This window comes from Phalacrocorax carbo, chromosome 1 (genome assembly GCF_963921805.1).
Source record: "Phalacrocorax carbo chromosome 1, bPhaCar2.1, whole genome shotgun sequence".
Classification (NCBI taxonomy): Eukaryota; Metazoa; Chordata; class Aves; order Suliformes; family Phalacrocoracidae; genus Phalacrocorax; species Phalacrocorax carbo.
Genome location: NC_087513.1, coordinates 88,073,331 through 88,094,574, shown reverse-complemented (window position 1 = coordinate 88,094,574; position 21,244 = coordinate 88,073,331). Strand labels below are relative to the sequence as shown.

At 36.2% G+C, this 21,244-nt stretch overlaps 1 protein-coding gene across 2 annotated transcripts in view; it reads left to right on the top strand.

Moving 5' to 3' along the window:
- Positions 1-21,244, top strand: part of STXBP5L (syntaxin binding protein 5L) — a 210,132-nt gene that overhangs the window by 124,317 nt on the left and 64,571 nt on the right. For both annotated transcript variants that reach the window (XM_064465600.1, XM_064465593.1), the window contains exons 8-16: positions 830-953; positions 2,498-2,576; positions 2,755-2,909; positions 4,489-4,561; positions 5,902-6,049; positions 7,192-7,259; positions 8,484-8,524; positions 11,820-12,037; positions 15,926-16,098. In XM_064465600.1, the coding sequence (XP_064321670.1) occupies positions 830-953; positions 2,498-2,576; positions 2,755-2,909; positions 4,489-4,561; positions 5,902-6,049; positions 7,192-7,259; positions 8,484-8,524; positions 11,820-12,037; positions 15,926-16,098 (1,079 nt within the window). The remainder of the gene's footprint in view (positions 1-829; positions 954-2,497; positions 2,577-2,754; positions 2,910-4,488; positions 4,562-5,901; positions 6,050-7,191; positions 7,260-8,483; positions 8,525-11,819; positions 12,038-15,925; positions 16,099-21,244) is intronic.

Sequence of the window (21,244 nt, the reverse complement as noted above, 5' to 3'; positions counted from 1 at the left end):
GCACATACCAGTGAAAATGGAGGACTTACCCCATTGTCCTTTCAGCTAGTTTGATATAATTATGGATATTTTCAGTCAGTTCCACTAATTATGCATGAAATACTAAGAATGGTCTACTAATTTTTGAAGTGTGCCTTTTTGGCATACATAACATTCATCATGTGGTACTTGCATTGTGTACATAGGAGTGCGATATCCCTCTTCTCTGAAGCACTATCTGTTTCAAAAGTATATTACATCATGGTTTTGTTTATTTCCTATATCAGTGAAACAACTCTGGCCTCTTTAGAGGTTTTGTTTTTATATTAAACATCCCAGGTTTCTGTGTACTTGCTCTGAAATGTAAGTATGCAGGAGGAGAATTTTTCAAGAACAGAGTACTATTTCTACTTTTCCTAAATAGTCTTCTAGGGAAGACTGCCTGTGTTGTATGTTACCTGTAAAGCTCGTCACACAGAATATCCTGTATGTCTGACAGATGAAATACTTCTAAGGAGAGCCATCAGACATATTATGATTGTACTGTATGTCCCTTGCTCTTATACCTCTACCTTAATACCTTTGTCCTTCAATTTTGGCCTGATTGAGTACAGGCTTTCTTACATTCCTGTGTTATGTTAGCATTTATAATTAATTCTTGCTGCTTGACTGGCAGTAGATTACAGCCATTGGTTACTAAAAATTGCTGGTAATGGACTTCAGACAAACAAGAACAGTCCAACTGTTGATACACCATTAGATTAATGTTATCCAAAGTCATACATTAAAATATCATTAATGTGAATGCTGTATTCCATTTCAGTCTCAAGTTCTTCTTTCATTTCTGTAGGCTATTCATTCTGTTGCTTGGCATCATGAAGGGAAACAGTTCATGTGCAGTCACTCTGATGGCAGCCTAACCCTATGGAATCTGAAAAGTCCTAACAGACCATTCCAGACCACAATTCCACATGGTAATTTTGATAGTTAAAATGTATGATTAAGAAGCACTACAATATTTGCCATGCTGTTTGCTAACATCTGTGTTTATTTCATTTTTTATTGTAGCCCAGATCCAGAGTTGCTTCTTGCATAAATATTTTAATCTGCAAAGTAGCTGCAAAATATTATAAAAATTAGAGAGCAATTTCGATCAAACCTTTTTTTAATTGGTGTCATAAATACCTCTTAGTAGGTAATGTTGCTCTAATGACATCTTTCATCCAATTCATCTTAGTAGTCCACTGCTAGTCTTTGACACCCTCAGGCTATGGGATTTTCACACTTCTTTCTTTTATATTTTGTACTTATGTGCTTGTATGTGCAATTTTCACAAGAAGTAATTCATTTTGTACAAGGCACTGTATTCCTTGTTATAGATATGGTACAAGGCTTCCCAAGTCACTGCAATGAAGAATTCAAGGGAGCCGTAGTAAGAAATGGCTGTATCTTTTATGGCTGGGACTTATATTGCATTGCTTCTTATAAATGAGGTTAAAAGGTATTAAATCTATTGCAAATCAATACATTACCAAGAAGCCTGACTGGGTGGAGAGGGAGCAGGAAGGGGAAGGCAAGATCTATGTAGTGCAGAAAAGTTTTAGCATTTTCTTAAATTTCCTAATTCCTTTTATTTTATCTTTTTTAGTCATAGAATTGTAGTTTATGTCAGAAGGGACCTCTCAGAGGTCATTTAGTCTAACCCCCAGCTCAGAACATGCCTGGTTAGATCAGTTGACACTGGACACTTGAACGCTTCCAATGACAAATTGCACAACCTCTCTGAGCAATGTCTTACAGTATTTAATGACCCTCATGGTAAAATTTTTTTTGCTACTATCTAAGCAGAATTTCCGATGTCACAGCTTGAGTCCTTTGACTCCCATCATGTCACTGTGCCCCTCTGAAAACAGTCTGGCTCCATCTACACTATATCCTCCAATCAGGCTGTTGTCAAAAGCAAGCATAGACTTTCCAAAGTAACAAAACCAAACTTGTTATTTTTTTGGTTTACAAGTGACTTTTTTCTGACTGGAAAAAAAGTACTAAGGCATAATTAACCAAGAACCCATGAATTTCAATTGTATGCTTCATTTAATTTTATCAGTCAACTAGTTACCTCCAGACCATGTAACATTTTGTCAACAAAAGGAATTGAGTCAACCTAAGAATGACTTTGGAAAAAATTAAGCTGTTTATGGTCATAATGTGTTCAGAAAAAAGATATAAGTTTGGTCAAATTCATTAATTATTAGTTAAGTGTCATCCTTCTCAGTATGTCCTTTTAGATGTCTTTGAAGTGTGGTCTATGGTTCTTTAGATGTATGTGGCAATAAAAACATAAAGCCATAATAAATACAATTAAATTAGACAATTGCAAATTTTACGGAACTAGGTGCTAATACTCATAATCTCCTGTAGCTTTAAAGTTCTATTCTCTTACTGCTTATACAGTTGCATCAATGTGTACGTTTTACAGGATGCTTTAATAGAGTCTTCATCTTCTTTCTTTCCTTAGGAAAAATTCAGAGAGATGGAAAAAAACCTGAGTCTTGTAAACCAATTCTTAAAGTAGAGTACAAGACCTGTAAAAACAGGTATGTTTTTAATCTGTAATTAACTCAATATTACATTCTTGAGTTAAAGTCCTTTTAGAATCTTTCCCTCTTTCTTTTTGCAAAGCTATTTATTATTATTTAAGGGTACTAAACCTATAATGTAAACTTGTATATACTATGTAAACCTATAATTACTATGTTGGGTTTTTTAATACAGTGAACCATTTGTGATATTTTCTGGTGGATTGTCATATGATAAGGCTTGCCGAAGACCAAGTTTAACAATCATGCATGGGAAAGCAATTACAGTTCTTGAAATGGATCACCCTATAGTTGATTTTTTAACTCTTTGTGAAACCCCGTATCCAAATGGTGAGTTTATTGAGCAAAATAGTTATCAAAAATATAAATTAAGTGATCTTCTCTCATACCTTAATTCCATTCCAGGGACTTCCATTCTCACAGTTGTCTCCATCTCAAGAAAACTGCATCACTGAAAGTAACTGGAACATGTTTGCATTCTCAATATAGGAAGCAAGTAATGAGTGGACAATAAAGCATGCATAAATCTCCAGATATAAGCTTGAAACACATGGGCTGGTGTGAGGAAATATTGCTATTAACTAAACATACGTGCTTATATTTTCTGACATTTTTCATGAGGCCAAAAATCTACAGGTTGCTAAATTATTGAAGATTAAACTATCACTTATCTGCAAAAGAGTTCTTACACTTCAGCCTGAACTGAACTGTTAAAAGTGTTTTGCTGCATATTATGGGGCTGCCATATTGTGAAGTACATTCACAGAAAACTCCAGAAAGTAAATTAAGAAAAGCTGTAAGTCAAAAAGAAAGTTTAGCATTTCAAGCCCTCAAGCAGAAAAGTAAAATAAATCTTATATATGTAGCTAAATCAAATACATATTAGAACACTTAGTAAAGATAAAATATATATTTGTTTCAGCATCATGCAAAAATTAAATTTTCAGTAATCAAAGTTAGTTTGGACCTTACTGTGTCAAATGCAGTGACACTTCCTAGTACTAAGATTTTGTAGCCCCTTCCCCTGCTTAACCTGTGTTATTTATAGCCTTGTATAAAAACAGGCCACAAATAACGTGCATTCGTAGCTGGCCTGAAAGGAAAGTAAATCAGTTGCTGTCAATTTACTCAGCCTTTTGGCATGAGCCATCTGAAGAGTGTACTCTGAGCTTGCACGTGCTGCAATGGTTTGCTGCTGTTTAAAAGAGAGTCATTATTTCACCTTTATATTTTTTAAAATAACTTTTATCCTATGTAAACTAATGCACCCTATGCATCAAGGGAAGCATTTATTTGTCATTTTAATCGTTTATTTTTCATAAATAAAAAAGCATTCAATAAAAAACCAAACTATATCATCTCCTAAAGTGTACGGGAGGAAGAAGCATGTCAGTATCTGAGCTGAACACCGTAGACTTACAGTATTCCTTTGGAATATTTATTTGGAATTGCTTTGGTAATGAGGGCATTGTGTACCATCAGGTGGACTGGACCAGCTGTTCACAATCCATTTTTGAAGAACAGTTGTACACAGTAGAAGTATTACTACTGGACAGCAAAAATATATTTTCTGTATAATAATTGGATTTGGCAACACAGTGATACACACAACTTATTAATATTTGGTTTCTTTACTTTCAATATACCATCATGCCAGCATACTATAATATGCCAATTCTACTTCTGCTATGTATGTTGATCAGCAGTAGTGCCCAAAAGTAATTTCTCAGTTCCTGTCTGGCCCTGGTTTGCAGATATGTCTAGTTTGTGGATATGTCTAGGATTTGTACCTCAAAACTTCTGTTTAATATACAGTGAATGTTTAGAGAACATAAATATGGCTTGCTTGTTTAAATTGACTAATAGGAGAACTCCATATTACAACTCCATTATACTTGATTACTTACAGAATTTCAAGAACCCTATGCTGTAGTTGTGCTTTTGGAAAAAGATCTCATTGTTGTTGACCTGACACAAAGCAAGTAAGTATGAAGTCTTATATGCAGTTAGTTGTATATCTTAACTGTCCAGCAAATGATGAAAAAATCCAAATGTTATAATGCAATGTCATTTCACTGTGCAAAATAATTCACTCTTGGTAATAATTCACTCTTTATGTTTGCCTCAACCTTAAGAGCTAAGATCAGCTAATCAACAGGAACTTATGATAATATTCGTTCTTAAGTTTGGGAATTAATCTAGATCTGCGGTCCCTTCAGCATAGCCCTCAAACATTCACTCAACGGCGAAGTTAAGTAATACTTGGCCATGTGCTGAATTATGACATGAATGTATGTTTTGTAAACCAGATTCAACTACTACTTACATGCATACCTAACATCACTAGTCTCCACAGGGACTACCACTTAAGTATATATTTAAGTACCTTAATAAATAATGGCATTGATTTATAGTGAATCTACAGGATTATTTCATGATCCAGTTGCTGGTTTAAATGACAGATAGTTCTTTCACATCAGTATCAATGTTTGTATCAAAGAGGAACTATACGTCATGTAATGCAGAATCCAATTCTTATTTATTTTTTTCTGCCTCCAACACTACCAGTAATGTACATGCACATTCACACTGGTATAACTAGGAACAGATTTTGCCCTTAATGTCTTGAAGTATTTTAAGTGAATCATACTCTGATATCACCTACTTTTAAGAATAGTTCAAATCATCTCAGCAATATAAAATGGATGTAACTGAAATCGGAACCAAATTTTCTACATTTCTGAACTGCGAATAACATTGTGTAATACGCCAGAAGTGAGGCCTTCCTTCTTATCAGACTGTCCAAACTGATGCAAGAGAAATAGACTGACATCTACTTCATCTGTTATTGTAATTGTTCATTGTAGAATCAGCAGTCTACAAACCCAATAAGCCAAGCTGCTCACTATAAAATCCACAGTTGTATAAGTAGTTCTCCAAGTCATAGTATATATCATATCCATGAACCTGAAGATTCTGGAAAATGTCTTGCTTCTGATTAAATAAGATTTTGAGACGGGAAAAATTAGTTCCTAATCTTCATTCACACAAGCAGTCCTATTAGCCTTAGGAGCTATTCACATGAATGGGTGTTTATGTTACAAGAGGATTCTTGTCACACCAGTGGAATGTTTATATCTTTATTTGAGTAACTACCCATTAGTGTTGACGTTCAAAACAATACATGTTTGAATAAATATGGGAAAATGTACTTTATTAGTAATGAATTTACTTAGATTCTGTTATACACTTTAATATAAGAATATGTTTTCTATGGCTTGGTGTGTCACAGTGCTTCTAATAAATTCTCTTCCTTGACTAGTTTTCCAATCTTTGAAAATCCATATCCTATTGACATTCATGAGTCACCTGTTACCTGCACAGAATATTTTGCGGACTGTCCGCCAGATTTGATTCCTGTACTCTATTCTGTAGGAGCAAAACATAAAAAGCAAGGATACAGCAATAAGGTAAACAAAACCAATATTTATTTTAAAAAAGAAAGCAGATGAACAACCTATGTTTTTGTAACACCTTACCAAATTATTTTCTTTGTACTTCTTTAATAATCACTTCCAAGTTGGTTCAACCAGCAGCTTAGCAGTAAACTTACAGCCTGGTATTTGTCCCTCAGAAACACCATCACTTAAGCACTATGACCACTATATAGGACTTAATCATTAGGCTGCTGGAGTTCTGCCAGATCAGACTGAGTTAAAGGAAAGCCATCAGTGTACAATTCAGATTTGTATGGATAAGTTATCTCTATCAAAGGAAAAAGTGTAAATGTTATAACTGAAAGAAGTTAGCAGAAGAGCTCCAGTGAAAGTTGAGGGTTGTCAGCATGTCTGTGAGATTTTTATTAAATAGTGATATTAATAATTATTTTACTGAGCTACCAAACAACGTAATGCTTTTAGAAATAGGACAAGCTGCAGGAATAAAAAGAGAAAATGCAATTATTTTATAAATTCCAAGCATTAATCTGGTTTATGTTTTCACTAGAACTAATTCATCATAATAAATAAATTAGAAAAAGTATTGGGTAAACAAATCAGACATCATCAGTTTTCTGTTAATATTGACAGAAGTAGTCTCCATTAGTAAACAAAAGGCAGAGAAAAGATGATGATTCTGTATGTTCTGTAAAAGTTGCATTCCTTTATCTCATATCTTGTGGCATCACACTCAGATATTTGTTTCTGGGCTAGCTTCTTCATTAGTCTTCATCCTCAAAATAGATTCTTAGTCTATCCAGTGTCCTATAGAAACTCCAAGAGTCAAGCAATCTGAAAAGATTAGCAGAACTGTTTGTTACTCCTTCATCTAGGTCCTGTTTTGGATTGTTGAGTGTTAGTTGTGCAGAAATATTATAAAAACATAGAACTTTAATTGATTACATTAAAATGTTATTAAGTTTCAAAAGCCTTAATTGATAATAAAACAAAAATGCTAATAAGCTTTAAAAGCCTTGAATGTTACACACTTTTATTCCTTTTATAACTTTTATTGCTTTTTGGAGGAATATGTTTTCTACTGCTGAGTTTAAAAATAAAGCAAGCAAGATTCATCAGAATTAGTTGTCATCTCTGTACTCTTGCTGTTTGTTTAGGAGTGGCCTATCAGTGGTGGAGCATGGAACCTTGGAGCTCAGACATATCCTGAAATCATTATTACAGGGTGAGAACGAAACTGAGGATTGGTACTTTTAAAATGTTAGTGTCTACAGCTTTTGACCATGGGTTAGCTATATATAAGAGCTGACCCTTCACAGAGTATGCATATCCTGGCCTCTTCATTTGTGGTACGTAGTTTTTTCCCTTGTGCAGAGTGCCCACAGAAATTCCCATTTGCTCTAGAAAATAGAACTTTGTGCTTGGGGATTAACTACTATTAAGAATCACCATTTGAGGCCTCAGTGTTAGACCGCATGTCTATATACTTATAAGGTGGGGTCTTTGGAAGGGAGAATCCATTGCAAGAGAATGTTCTGGCCTTGAAGGGCATAGAGAATAGCTTTTAAAAGGGGAGCAGCTCGTCTTCTGTAGCTATTGTCCTTCAGCCTTCTGGGGACTTTGTATCTGGGGGGAGATTGAGAATTCATTTTAATACCCCAGCATTAGTAAGGGTCTGGTGCACTGGGATGAATTTCACCTTGTGAGTGGAAAGACAGGCACGTAGCAAAAAGGCTTAGAAAGGCTCATATTGCAGAAGAAGCCCCATGAACAATGCCAGATGGATTTTCAAGGGGCCATGCTGTAAACCAGAAGCTATTCAGCTATGATACCCTCTGTGTTTCCTTCTGGTCTCAGCCATGCTGATGATATCAATACATTTGATAAATTGTAATTATTGACGATACTTAACACCTGTTTTTAAAAATACGATATGTGCAATAGTAGCAATAAGGTGATGAAGGGCTTACTCTCATTTTAAACAGAAATGTCTTCTTTCTCTAGCCTTACTTCAGGGATGATTTTATGTTGATATAAACAACACAGCTGTGAGGTATTAAGCAAAATGAAGTCTCTGTCTTTTCAAAATTTGTTATACGTGGCATTTTTAGAGTGCCATGTATAGGCTTGATGCTGGCCCACTGCAAAGCCAAAAGTGCTGTAACTTAAATTTGTCATTAGTATGGGAATTATGCTTTTGCTGTTGAGGTCTTAAAATTCATTGGGACCTTAGTTCTCTGCAGGAAATGCATGGAAAAAAGAATTTTATTAACCTAATCAAACTAATAACAAAATATTTTCTTATAGTTAGTATTTATATCCTTATGTATTCTCAGTAAGGTATGGAGAGTTACCACAGGAGTTTTTCTTCTTATATTTATCATTCACTGAAAGTAAAAGTTATTTTAGAATTGTATCTTGTTTTAACACATATAATTTTTTTTTTAAGCCATGCAGATGGATCAGTAAAGTTTTGGGATGCTTCTGCCAGTAAGTTTCTAAAGTTCACTTTTATATAATGCTGACAAATCACACATGCACATATATTAAAAAAACATTATATTTAACACCATGAGTAGTAATAGCTGGGATTATATAATTAGGAGTAATGAGGTGAAATTAAGCAATTGTTTATTAAATTAGGGAAAAAAAACACTGCTAATGAGATATATTAGGGAGAAAAGAGTGAGAGTCTATAAGAGGAATAAAAACTCTAGATCCAGCATACCAAAACCTGTGAAGGTTGAAGCATTGGTAAAAAAACCCTAGAACATAATCTTGTTGTGTGTATAAATGTGGGCTCAGTTAGGTCTAATATGCAGTTCCAGCTGTCATGTCTCTTCTATGCTGAGTACAATATAGTATTTTTTACAGCTAAGTAAAAATAAAATATAAAACTACAATAATACAGCTTAATACATGCCTGATCTGGCAAAGGTGGAGAAGACCTAAATCTTTTCTTGTCCAGTCTCAACTTCCAGGAAATGATTGGAAAGCACTTCCATTCATCCTAGCAGGAAAAAGCTTTAGAAAATACTTGTTCCGTACATTCTAGGTATAACTGCACATATCAAAAGCCAGTATTTTCCCTTACAGAACATATATATGGTACTTACTAGTAAAATATATTTACTAAAAATATAAATATGTTTTGGTTGAAAGCTAAAATATTTTTGATCAAGTAATGTGCTCTGCAAAGGTTGCAGTAGAGTTGCCTTGTATTCTCTTCCATGGTACAGGGATGTCTGGGTAGAATACCTCTTTTATGAGGTATCAGTCTCTTAAAGAAAAGACAGCATGAAAGAAACTTCTGTATGAAATGTTAGGCATAGAGAGATTTAATTTCACCCTAATAACCAGTCTGTAATGGTCACCAAGAATATGGAGTATGAGATAGTTAAACTAATAGCTACTTCCACATTGTGCCACAGAATTGTAATGATTAATCCACCTACCATTTCCAGCCAAATGTATGGAATGTTTACAAGATTTTAATGTCAGCTAAACCTGATGACTTTGTAGTTCTCTTTTTGCCTACTTTTTTTTTTTAACTAAATACTTGTACTTGTCTGGATGGACAAGGGGAAAATGAGGATTTCCAAAGCCTCATTTCACAAAGGAACTTTACATAGGCATGTCAGCTGAACATGACCAGGAGTTGGTTTTATATTTTATAATTTGTTTATTTGGAAATGGAGGGAAAACAGATACATGCTGCTTAAGAGTTTACATCTTCCAGCATTTTCAAGTTACGGTGAACACCAAAAAGAAAAAAGTTCTAACGAGGTCAACAGGAGTTTATCTGTAAAGACACAGATAATGTGAGCAAAAATATGATAATGTGAGCAAAAATATGTTAATTACTTTTCTTTAGAGAAGTAGTGAGAGGCATTAGACCTTGTCTTGTTCATATTTCATTACATACGCTCTTGACAAGAATGTGCAAACACTGGCGTTAAAATTAGGGTGAAACAATACAGACTGTTGAAAGACCCCAAAGCATTTAGTGTATACACTGCACAGGCATAAATTGTGCTAGCCATTTCTTCTATCATTTTGACAGGAGTGGGGAAAGGAAAAAACTTTTTGTAGGGAATATAAACATAACCCACTAATCAGTATGTACATGCTGCAATAGGAATTCTTCTTAGAGGTGAAAGCTTAAATGATCATGAATATTCTCAATCCCTTCAACAGTAATGGTCCTTTCAGTGCATCTCTGATGTCCTGGTCTTAATTCTACTTTTCAAGGCATTTACTGTGTAACTGGTACCGTATTTGGTACTCGTTATTTACAAATTATTAATTATTACAAAGTTTTATTATTTACAAAGTCTTAACTTTTTAAATAATTTTCAAATTTCATTTGAGATTTCATAGCAAACGTATCCTACTGGTATTTGAAGGTGCAAAATACTTTGCTTTTAGACATGTTTTAATTGTGTAATTTTGTATCTGAAAGCACAGATTTATGGCAGTCAGGGAATTGCTAAGCCACTGAAGCCATTTTCCAAATGCATCTTTGCTCAAAATCCATTGCCTTTTCTTACTTGCCCTTGTGCAGATGGTACCTAGTAATTCACAGAAGCATAGAGAATCTCACCTTGTAGTTGTGCCCTGGGATTCTGTAATTCTTCCAATCCTAGTACGCATGGACCCATGATGCCTGATTTGAAGTGCCACTCTAGATTTGCTGCTGAGACTAAGGGCATCCTGAGGCCTCTTCCACCACCACAGAAGGCAGGAAGAATTATGTATTCATTACAGAAGCACTAGCTGTAATTTGTGAAAAATTGTTAGTGTTTTATAGCCTAAAACTTTTAAAAATATAAAAAATGTTATATGCTAAAACTCCTGGAATATATCTGCACTGCAAAATGAAAATGTAATTTTGCTGTGTTCGTCATCCGGTTACATAACTAAAACACCATTCTTCCATTGTTTTGTTGCTCTTGTTACATGAGCTATCTAGACTGATCTACCACTATTACACTAACATATGTAACAGCCTTGCCTTTATGTATATACACACCATTATAGTTGCTGGGCCTGACAGACATTTTCTGACCTTCTGCAGTTTTTTTTAATGCAGTGCATTAATTAATGCCACTGATAAATTTATGTAAAAGTAGTAAAAACCGGGGAGGAATGTCAATAAAACAAAATAAGGTTGATTATAATCCCTCCTTTACCTCCAGAATTCACTGCAATGGAGTTCTAGTCTTGACAAAGGCTTCTGGATATTAAGGTTTTATATACAGGTATAAATGCAGCTATACTTAATAGTCAAGAAATTAAAAGCGTTTTAGAACTCCTGTTTGTTCAGAAAGTTTTTGTGTTGCCCAGGCTACCCGAATACTTTCCTAATGTTTTCTCTTTAAGTGCCAGACAGTCTTTACATTCTAGCAAGACAATAACCTCAGACAAATGATATCTTAGTTTCACATCTCATTAGGAAAATAGCAGAATTATCAGAGCCTCTGTATAACATTGAGTATAAGCCTAATTATGGACATAATGGTTAACACACACTTTGACATCCTGTCCCAGAAAGTGCTAAGTATTTCACAGACAAATATCCAGTTTGGAAATATTAAATATATATTCTACCAGTACTGTGTGCCAGAATAATATCTGTATTGCATAATACCCATCATCTTCTCCTCTTAGGCCTTCATAAGATTTTTGTTATGCCACAACTGAAAAGAAAATGGGAACCAAGGAATTTTGTAACTGACTTGCTTTGTGCTAGTCAGTATTTTTCATACGTTTTAATATATTCCAGTTACTCTACAGATGTTGTACAAATTAAAAACATCAAAGGTCTTTGAAAAACAGAAACTGGGAGAAGGAAAAGCAACAGCTGAGATTGTGGAAGAAGATCCTTTTGCTGTTCAGATGATATACTGGTGTCCCCAAAGCCGAATTTTCTGTGTGGCAGGAGTTTCTGCATATGTGGTTGTCTACAGGTTCAGCAAACATGAAGTAAATACTGAAATTGCAGTAAGTCCTTCAGAATTTTACTTTCTTATAAAAGAACATAATTTCTAAATCAAATTGCCTTGCCGTGTTTGGGCTCATATGCTTGAATAAAATTAATATCAAGCCGTATAAATATAGGTTTAGGGACATTCCACTTCAAACCTTTTGAGTGGAATCTCGATCCTACTTAAGTTAGCAACAAAAATCTGAATTTTGGGGAGATGACTCTACTTTTTTGCTTTAATAGTAACATAGAGCACAGATTTCAGACATGGTTTGCTTTTAAGACATTATGATACAGAAATCTCTGTTGTACTTGTCTGCTTTAAAAATAACTGTCTGCTGTAAATTTTTATCAGATAATGTATATAGTACGTGTACACAATAATCCTCTTTATAATTCAGGTATTTAATCTCTTTATGTTCATAGTGTTTGTATCACAAGGAGACTGAAAATTATCAGCGGCTTTAACAAAATAAAGAACTGGGGGTTTTTTCTGGCTCATGCTGACTTTATTTCCCTAAAAAGAGACACTATATTAAATGCCAGATTATTTATGGCTAAGCACCTGATATTTCCCTAAGCTTTCTGTTGCTCTATCCTGCTCAAATACTCATTTTTTCTGTCTTCATATCTTAAGCAGTCACTTTATTCAGGTAGAATCATACAGTTCATGTTCTTTTAACTGCACTGCAGTCACCTTGTACTTATTGTTGTACAGCAAATGTGACTGGTTTAAACCTTGCATTTTGCACAGGAGCCACAACCACTGCTAACAGTGTGGCTGAAGAGCATTTATAATGTAAAGTCTTCTTTCTTAAGTCTAAGAAGTTTAACAGGAAACTAGTCTTAAGGCAAAGCTAAACTAACTATGATTGCCTCTCCTTCAGGCTTGCTGTTCTCTGGTGCTGGAGAACAGTTTGCAGCTCCGGACACTCTCTTGCCAGAAAGTATTTCTTTGCATCTGCCAGCTCTCAACCAAGTCCAGGGGCTGACCCAAAATTTCCCTTTCATTTTCCACCTTCCCCGATTACAGTTCTTTTCCTTTTCACACTATTTTAATGTACTTTACAAAAGTCTGTAGTTCTAGCCTGGCAAAAACGTGTCATTTTTGGCCTGTAGCCATGTGGCATCTGGTAAGGAGATTCATTACCTATAGCTGTTCTGTTGTTTTCCTCTCACTTTTTCCCCCCAGAGGCAATTATTAAGCTAGCTGAAAGTGTCTTTTCAGGAAAGTTTTAAAACTAATGAACAGTAACTTCATGTTACTGACCAGCTCATATGTAATGCTGCTAACATTACTACATTTCAGTATTCTTACTGAATTCTTACTTGAGATTGTTGCATAGCAAATGCACCTTATCTTTTATTACCTGTAATTTAATTTCATTATTTTCTTGTCTTTTGTGGCTGAATTGCAAATTATCTGATCTTGGTGGCATAGTCACTGAGTTGCCCTGGGTTTTGTGCATCCCTGAGATGGGCCTCATGTCTTGATTTCCACATTTTTGCTGCAAGCATTCAAGTCTTCACTTTTAATTGGGGTGGGGGGGAATAATGATGTAATAAAAAATATGGGAGTCTGTGTTGGAATAGATACCTGACTTTGGGCTGTCTAGTTTTGTCTATACTGAGACTGAGCTGGTCAGTCTCAGGATTTCTTTCCTGCCTGAGCCTGAGGTGAGCCCAAGTTCTAGCACTTAGTGTCTTCCCTTCTTTAGCAGCCAGCCTGAACCCACCTTGAGTTCAGTCTACAAATCCCAGCTTTGTAAGTACCCCGTGTTGGTTTGACTGGCTGATGTCAGTCTTGTAATGTTATTGCTGTGGTAAATGGGAAGGATAGAGGCTACTCAAAGGTTTCTCTATGTAGCAGGGAAGTGTGCTGCTGAATATGCCTTAAAGGCATAGGCTGTGCCTGGGATTTCCTCAGTAGAAATATTATTTGCATCATTCTGTATCAGATTCTGGAGGCAAGCAGTGTGCATGAGACAAATAAGGCTTCATATCCAACCTTGAAGTCATTGCCATGCAATTATGTAAAAAGCGTTTGCTATTGTTGTTGTTGCTTTCTCATCTGAATCTACTCCATCCTGTCTCAAAAGGATATCTAGGTATCTATTAAACATGATCACTTTCTCAGTGATCAGTCTTTCCTCAGTGAAGTTCCTTTTCAAAGCTCTTGAGAAGAACCATAGAAAAAAAGTTCACACTAGTTTGAATATAGAAAGGAGAATTGATGAACCTAGTGATGGGATTCTCCAAAAAGATCTTTACTGCATGTCAAAAGAAATTGGTACAACAGGTCTATACCCCTTCCAAGGTCCGGTCAAAGCAGGGACCGAAATGTATAAAAAATTCAGTCATGTTATTAGCCTAAATTTTTCCTTCTCTCTGCAAATAGACAATAGCTAGAACTTAACAAAATGAATTTTAGTAGAAAAAGGAAGACTCAAAGAAAAACATCCAAAGAAGAATGTTTCACTTCTGACCTGGCAAGCAGAAGAACACTCTCCGACAGTTACTCCGGTCCTGCATGAAGATTAAACAGCATTATGAATTGTTTCAGGCAGCAGCAATTACTTCCAGGAGATAAGGTTTCCCTGAACTCAATATTTCACTCATTAGTCTTCGAAGGCAAATGTTGTCCTTAGGTTTCTTAGATGATTCAGGCAAAAAGTATCCATGGATTTTGCAAGGAGAAAACAAGTGAAATTTTGAGAAAGTACCCTTTCTTTTCTGACTGAGCAGAATCACTTCTTTCTGAAAACGTAGGTATTTTTACACAATAGCTGAGAAATAGGAGAGTATTTAGTACTGATCTTTATCTCCCAATTTGCATAAAACTTAGGTATTTTCTTAATACTGTCACCTTGATTCTGGTACAGATGTCTCAGTGAGAGATCACTAAGACAGAGTTTGCAGTGTCCAGATCTGCAATTGCTTCTGATCTCTTCAAGGTACCAGCACTGAAATTACTATTCAGCTAGTAATCCCCAGAACTCTTTGAGGGCTGTGCCTTGGTTTTTTTATTCTTTTCAAAACAAGGATCTCGTGGAACAATTCATGAGGTAGAAAGAATTGCCCAGTATTTACTGTGATTCTTTGAGATGATTATTTACACAGATTTGAGCTCTCTGTCCAGTTTCTTTGGTGTTTTGGAATCCTTCAGTTAAGGTTTCCTGAATGAGTAAAAAGAATTTGAAGAATGTTTGGGCCTGATTGGTCTCCTTTTCCCTATCTAGATAGGGCAACCAGGTAACTGGTTTGAACTTTGCTTTCTAGAATCCTCCAAACTCATGTTCAGTTTAAGGAATATGGAACTCTGTGCTGTTATATTTGATTTCCTGACCCCCACCTATGGCCAAATGAAGTTCGTTCAATCAGTACTACCCACACTGTCAGGCTTCTGCATACTAGCTAAAACCTGTCTTGTAGAGGCTCTGTTGTACTAGCAATAAGTAAGCAGAGTGGATGATCATTCTTTTAATGAATTTGCTTAGGAAAATGATATCAGACAGTAGGCAGAAAAATTTCATTACATTTATCCTGAATGATGCCTTCTTATGCCAAAATATTATTTATTTGGGGGTGAAATTAACTTTTATTTTCATAATAAATGCTGGAAAGTTGTATTCTTGCCTTTCACTTAAAGTAAAAGGCTTGAATCAAAGTCAGCGCTGGAAGAATATAACTATGTATTTCACCATCAGCATAGGGTAGATGGTTCTTATATGATGTTGCTGTTAAGATGTATAAATAACAAATGACAGTATTCTTTGCCTGAAAATGATAATGATAAATGTGGGGGGTCATTCTTTAAAAAAGGCTTACTGATATTTATTTGAAAGTGACAGAACATTCAGCAGCTTGCTTTATTAAATTGTAACTTGGCTTTTTATTTATTTAAGTCATTAGAGGTACGACTTCAGTATGAAGTAGAAGATATCATTACTCCTGAACCAGAAATAATTCCTCCATTTCCAGATGCCTCCTCCCAGCCTCCTTCTTTAAAGAGCCTTTCAGGCAGTACCAACACTGTAGCATGTGAAGGAACAATGAAGGATAGTATCCCATGTCTTAGGTAAGTCTGTGCCATTGTTCAAAGATTTAGCTTCCTAAAAAGCATTCCTATCTGTTGTATTAACAATCAGTTAACTATCAAGAAAAAGAGGTTAATATTTTTAATCATCTTCATGTATGCAACACAAAATGAGAAGAAACCTGAATATGGAACAAACAAAAGAATTAAGGCAAAATAATTAACAAGAGATTTTAAAAGGATATAAGTAAATATGGAGAAGATAAACTGTTACAGGAAAGATTTGACTGGAATTTTCCAGTATGATCTAGGAGTAAATCTCATACCCACAGTTTTTAGTGCAACACAAGTGCCACAGAATAAATTAAGGAACTTCTAAGGAACCTTTTTTTTTTTGAGTTCGCGAAGAGAATTCCATAAAGCAGACATGTGCAAAGCTTTCCCTCCCTCAGTAATTAGTATAACACTAAAATCTTTCTTTGTGAAAGAAGTATATGCATTTTATGGTGTGTAAGGGATAGAAACTGTGTTCAAACTCATGAAACAAGCTATAAAATATACAATTATGAAACAGTTGCACTGTGTGGAAATGTACATATGTTTAATCTTTAGAAAGAAGCAAATTGTTGTCTGCTAGAGTACACATTGCTACCATTTGGAGTAGATTAATATGTTCTTACTAATAAGGCAGATAAAACACAGGTTTTAATAGTTCAAAACAGAATTCCATACAAAACTCCATAAACTGTAATTTCCCAGCAATGATAGTGCATTGCTGATAACAATTCCTCTCATTTTAGTGAATTCATTATTTCAGTCTAATTATTATTAAATATTTTAAATGTCTCAATTATATCAAAAGCAGTTTAAATTAATTTTGCCTGACTTTGCAGATTCTTTGTGCTGTTGAGCTCCTGAAAATAGCATTAGTGTTTAAAAACAATAATATTCTATTGTTCTTGCAAAATTAACAGTATTTTTTGACATCCTGTTCATTTGTCTTACTCATTCAGTCAGGCAGCTGAACCTCAGACCTCAGTTAGTCATTAACATAAACCATGAAAATCAATAGCAGAGGCAGAGATACGTTACTAAAAAAATCCCAATGTGAAATCTATTTATGCCATTGAAATCAGCAAGAATGAATTTATTATTTCAGTGGCTAAGATTTTCCCTGAAGCGATTCTTATTTGATTTGGTCTGGGGAGGAGAGGAATTGTTGGTCTTGGAGGCAGAAAAGCTGTAATGAACTAGTGGAGGTTCTGCTGGTTAGTTTTTAGGAGTTTGCTTAACTCCATATAATTCCACATTAAGCTGGCCAACTGGGTTTTGTCCCATTTTACACAAAGTAAACATAAACTTATTTTGACAGAGAAATTATTTTTCAAAGTTGAAGTAATTATACCACAAGAACTGCTGGCATACTCCCTCTTACATTTATATAAAAGTATACTGTGTACACTCATCCTTTTCAATAGGGAAAGGCATATGAGTATCCACACTTTTCCCCCAAACCCTAACTGGGTCCACATTCCTTTTCTGTCAAAAAACTTCTATTATAAGCAGAATTAAGATGATAAGATGAAAGTAGTGCTGCAACACAGAAAACCCATAGAGACCTGGATGATGCTGTTGATTTTATATGCAAGTCATTCAGGTGGGCAGAAGTACAGAATCTATGATGCAGTGATAATGTAAAGCTGCAGCCACCTATACACGAGGGTGAGTGCACAACTTGATCTATGTTGATAATCCACATAAAATATTATATACAGACTAGCTTTTAATCTTGGCTCCATTTCATATCTGCTTCTAAATCTTGTTACAGCAAATGGGTGACACTCCACACTATGCAATTTTTGCTAGTCAAAAGACAGAATGACTGAACATGTTTGTGTCTGTGAATAGGTACTAGAAAGCAAATGATTAAAGGGCCTGAAGTAATGAAAGCTTGGCATTTTTCTGAAATCAAAAGTAAATGTTACCAAGGGAGGCAAGCAGCAGTGTGGAATAAATATTGTTCTTGCTTATTTCAGAAGATTTTATAATCAAATATGCAGCTATAATAAGATAAGAAACTGACATATTTGAGATTATCCAGATAAATATTTTTTATGTAAATACTGTCATCAAAAAGCTGTACCCAGAATGTAAGCCTCTGTTCCCTGATCTTTAGTATCATCCCAAAATTAGGTCAATCAAGAAATATCTCCAAGTAGCTCCAAAATTATAAAGAACTGTCTGTGATTATATAATGAAGAAAACTAAAAAACAAAACTTAGCAACAACCAAATTCAGTGTAGCGTAACAAAAGCATGTCAAGGAAATCACTGAAATATCTACAATCCTTCTGTGCATACTCCTGCAATCTGTTTAGGCTTATAGTATAAACACTTCAAAAAAAGCAATCCAAAACAAGGTGAAGAACTAAGTATCAACATTACTGTTCAAGCAAGATGGTTAGTGAGACCAGGAAAATGGCTCAAACATCCTTAAAGAGGAAGCTGTCACTGGAACATGGGAAAGACAAACTGAATCGTGAAATCTGAAACTGTTTTACTCCAGTCTTTTGGTCTTTCACCAACTACAACTTATTCTCTGCTTAGAGAAAATCCCTGTGAAATAACATCCATCTTACCAAAGAAGATCCTCAAAATTGCAGTGAAAAAATAGAGAAAGGTGTTTGCTTTTTTTGCTCAGGTAACAACAATCTGAAAGTTAATTTAGAAGGCACTTCAAGGTCTCTAATTTTTTTCAGCATGTGGTTTAAACACTATGGAAAAGTAATATCATGATAAAAACATGTTTTAGAAGAAGAGAATTAATTCTGCAGCCATTGTCAATCTCATGTAGTTTGTTTAGAAGAACAAAAGGATAAACACCTCGCCTTGAGAGATATATCTTGGAACTTACCATAGCAGTGTGCTGGACTCTTGTGTTCTCCCACATCATCACTTATCCATTAGAAAATATGGATGGAAAGTATGTCTGCCCAGCTGAAAGGGCATTAGACTTAAGTCTCGCTTCTTGGATCTCATTTACCTGTTTTATATTTTTTATAACATTTTTAAGGGCAGGAACTGAAAACTGAAAATGGGATGCAAGATGGAAACACCACCACTAGTATGCCTCTTAAAGGCTTATCCACAAACGTAAGAAGTGGAAGGGCCCCATCACAAAAGATATTCTGGAGGACAAATGTACAAAATATTCAGCTTCTGCTTGCTGTGATGTTTGTTTGAAAAGAATACCTCTTCATTCTATACAACTCTTGTTTGTAGTTTCAGTTTTCCCCAGTCTCAAAAGACCCCTCTCCCTTAGCAGCGTGGGTTCACAGATGTTCAGCCCTTTGTTCTCAACACAAATACTCCTGGGTAATCCAGGGCTTCATTGACCTTATGGATAGTGTCATTTCAGAAATGCTCATGGATATGTATCTTATCAACAAAAGGAAAGGGCGAAGCTTTAGTGCCAGCAGAACAGGTAAGAAAGTGCATAACTTTGAGCAGAGGTTTTCTGTTAATAGAAAACAACACTACAAAGCTATTGACAGCTGTGGGAGGGTTGATCTTGACCAGCTGCCAGGTGCCCACCCAGGCTCTCTGTCACTCCCTTTCCTCAACAGGACAAGGGGAAGAAAATAAAGTGGAAAAGCTGGTGGATTTAGATAAAGACAGGGAGATCACTTACCAATTACTGTCACAGGCAAAACAGACTCAACTTGGGAAAAGTAATTTAGTTTATTTCCAGTTAAAATAAGAGTTGGATGATAAGAAACAAAAACAAAAATTAAAGCACCTGTGTGTGCCCATCCTCCCCCCCTCCCCACCTTCTCTCCTTCATTCCCAACTTCTCCACTTCTTTCATCCCAAGCAGCACAGGGTAGATGAGGAGTGGAGGTTCTGGTCAGTCCACAGCCTCTCTCTGCTGATCCTTCCTCCTCACGCTTTTCCCTGCTCTGGTGTGGGGTCCCTCCCATGGGGTACAGTCCTTCAGGATAAACCTGCTCCAGCATGGGCTCTCTACACACTGCAGTTCCTTCAAGAAATATCCACCTGCTCCACTATAGGGTCCTCCGTGGGCTGCAGTATGGATATCTGCTCCACCATGGTCCTCTCCACTGTGGTCCTCTCCATGGGCTGCAGGGAAATCTCTGCTCCCACACCTGGAGCACCGGCTCGCCTCCTTCTCTCACCTTGGTGCTTGCAGGGCTGTTTCGCACATATTTTTTTTCTCACTCATTACTCCCAGGCAGGATATTCTTCCCTTTCTTAAAATATGTCTTCCCAGAGGTGCCACCAGCTTGGCTAGGGGGCTCAGCTGTGTCCTGCCATGGGTCTGTGGCAGAGCCAGCTGGAACCAGCTATAATGGGGCTGTGTCCAGCACAGGGCAGCCCCTGGCCTCTCCTCACAGAGGCCACCCCTGCAGCCCCCCACCCCCCCCGCTATCAAAACCTTGCTACACAACTTACATAATTCTGCAGTCAGAGCAAAAAGGTAGGAGCAGGTCAGGGTCATGAAGGGGAGAGGAGATGGTTATGTCTTGAAGATCCAAGTAAAGATCTCATTCCTCATCTTGAAATGCTGCATATATTCTGCTCTGGTATTGAGACACATGATACCCAGATATGTGACCCCATATCCTCAGGTATAATAGGTATACTCTGATAGGGCTATGGAGTTTGAGGAGGCTGCAGGACCTGAGAAAGTTGCAGAGGATTGTGAAAGACATCACACATCTTTTAATGAACTGTTCAGCTCTTTCACCAGCTGCACCAGCTGGTGCCTCACTTGCACCAGCTCCTGTTTTCTGCTGCTTCCTCTCTTCAGGCTTGATATAACTGCGTATGAGTTCTAACAAGGTGTCTTGTGCAACTCTGTTACACCATGTGCTTACTGTGGCTTGGTCAAGCCGCACTTCAGAAAGTCTTACCTCACTGCTGCCAGCACCACTTTCTGGCTCCCATCATTTTTTGGCATGCTAGACTTGTAGTATGTTGCTGTATCTGTTGCTGTCTGTCACCCACCATAGATAACAAGGCTTCTTATGCAAGAAAATGAAGGTGGTTACTTTCTTGTCTCTTACCAGGCAGTTAAAGTGCTGCTCATCTACACTATTTACACATTGTCACAATGGGATTCCCCTCCAGTTTGGGTCAACAACCTACATCCATGTCCAGGCTTTTCT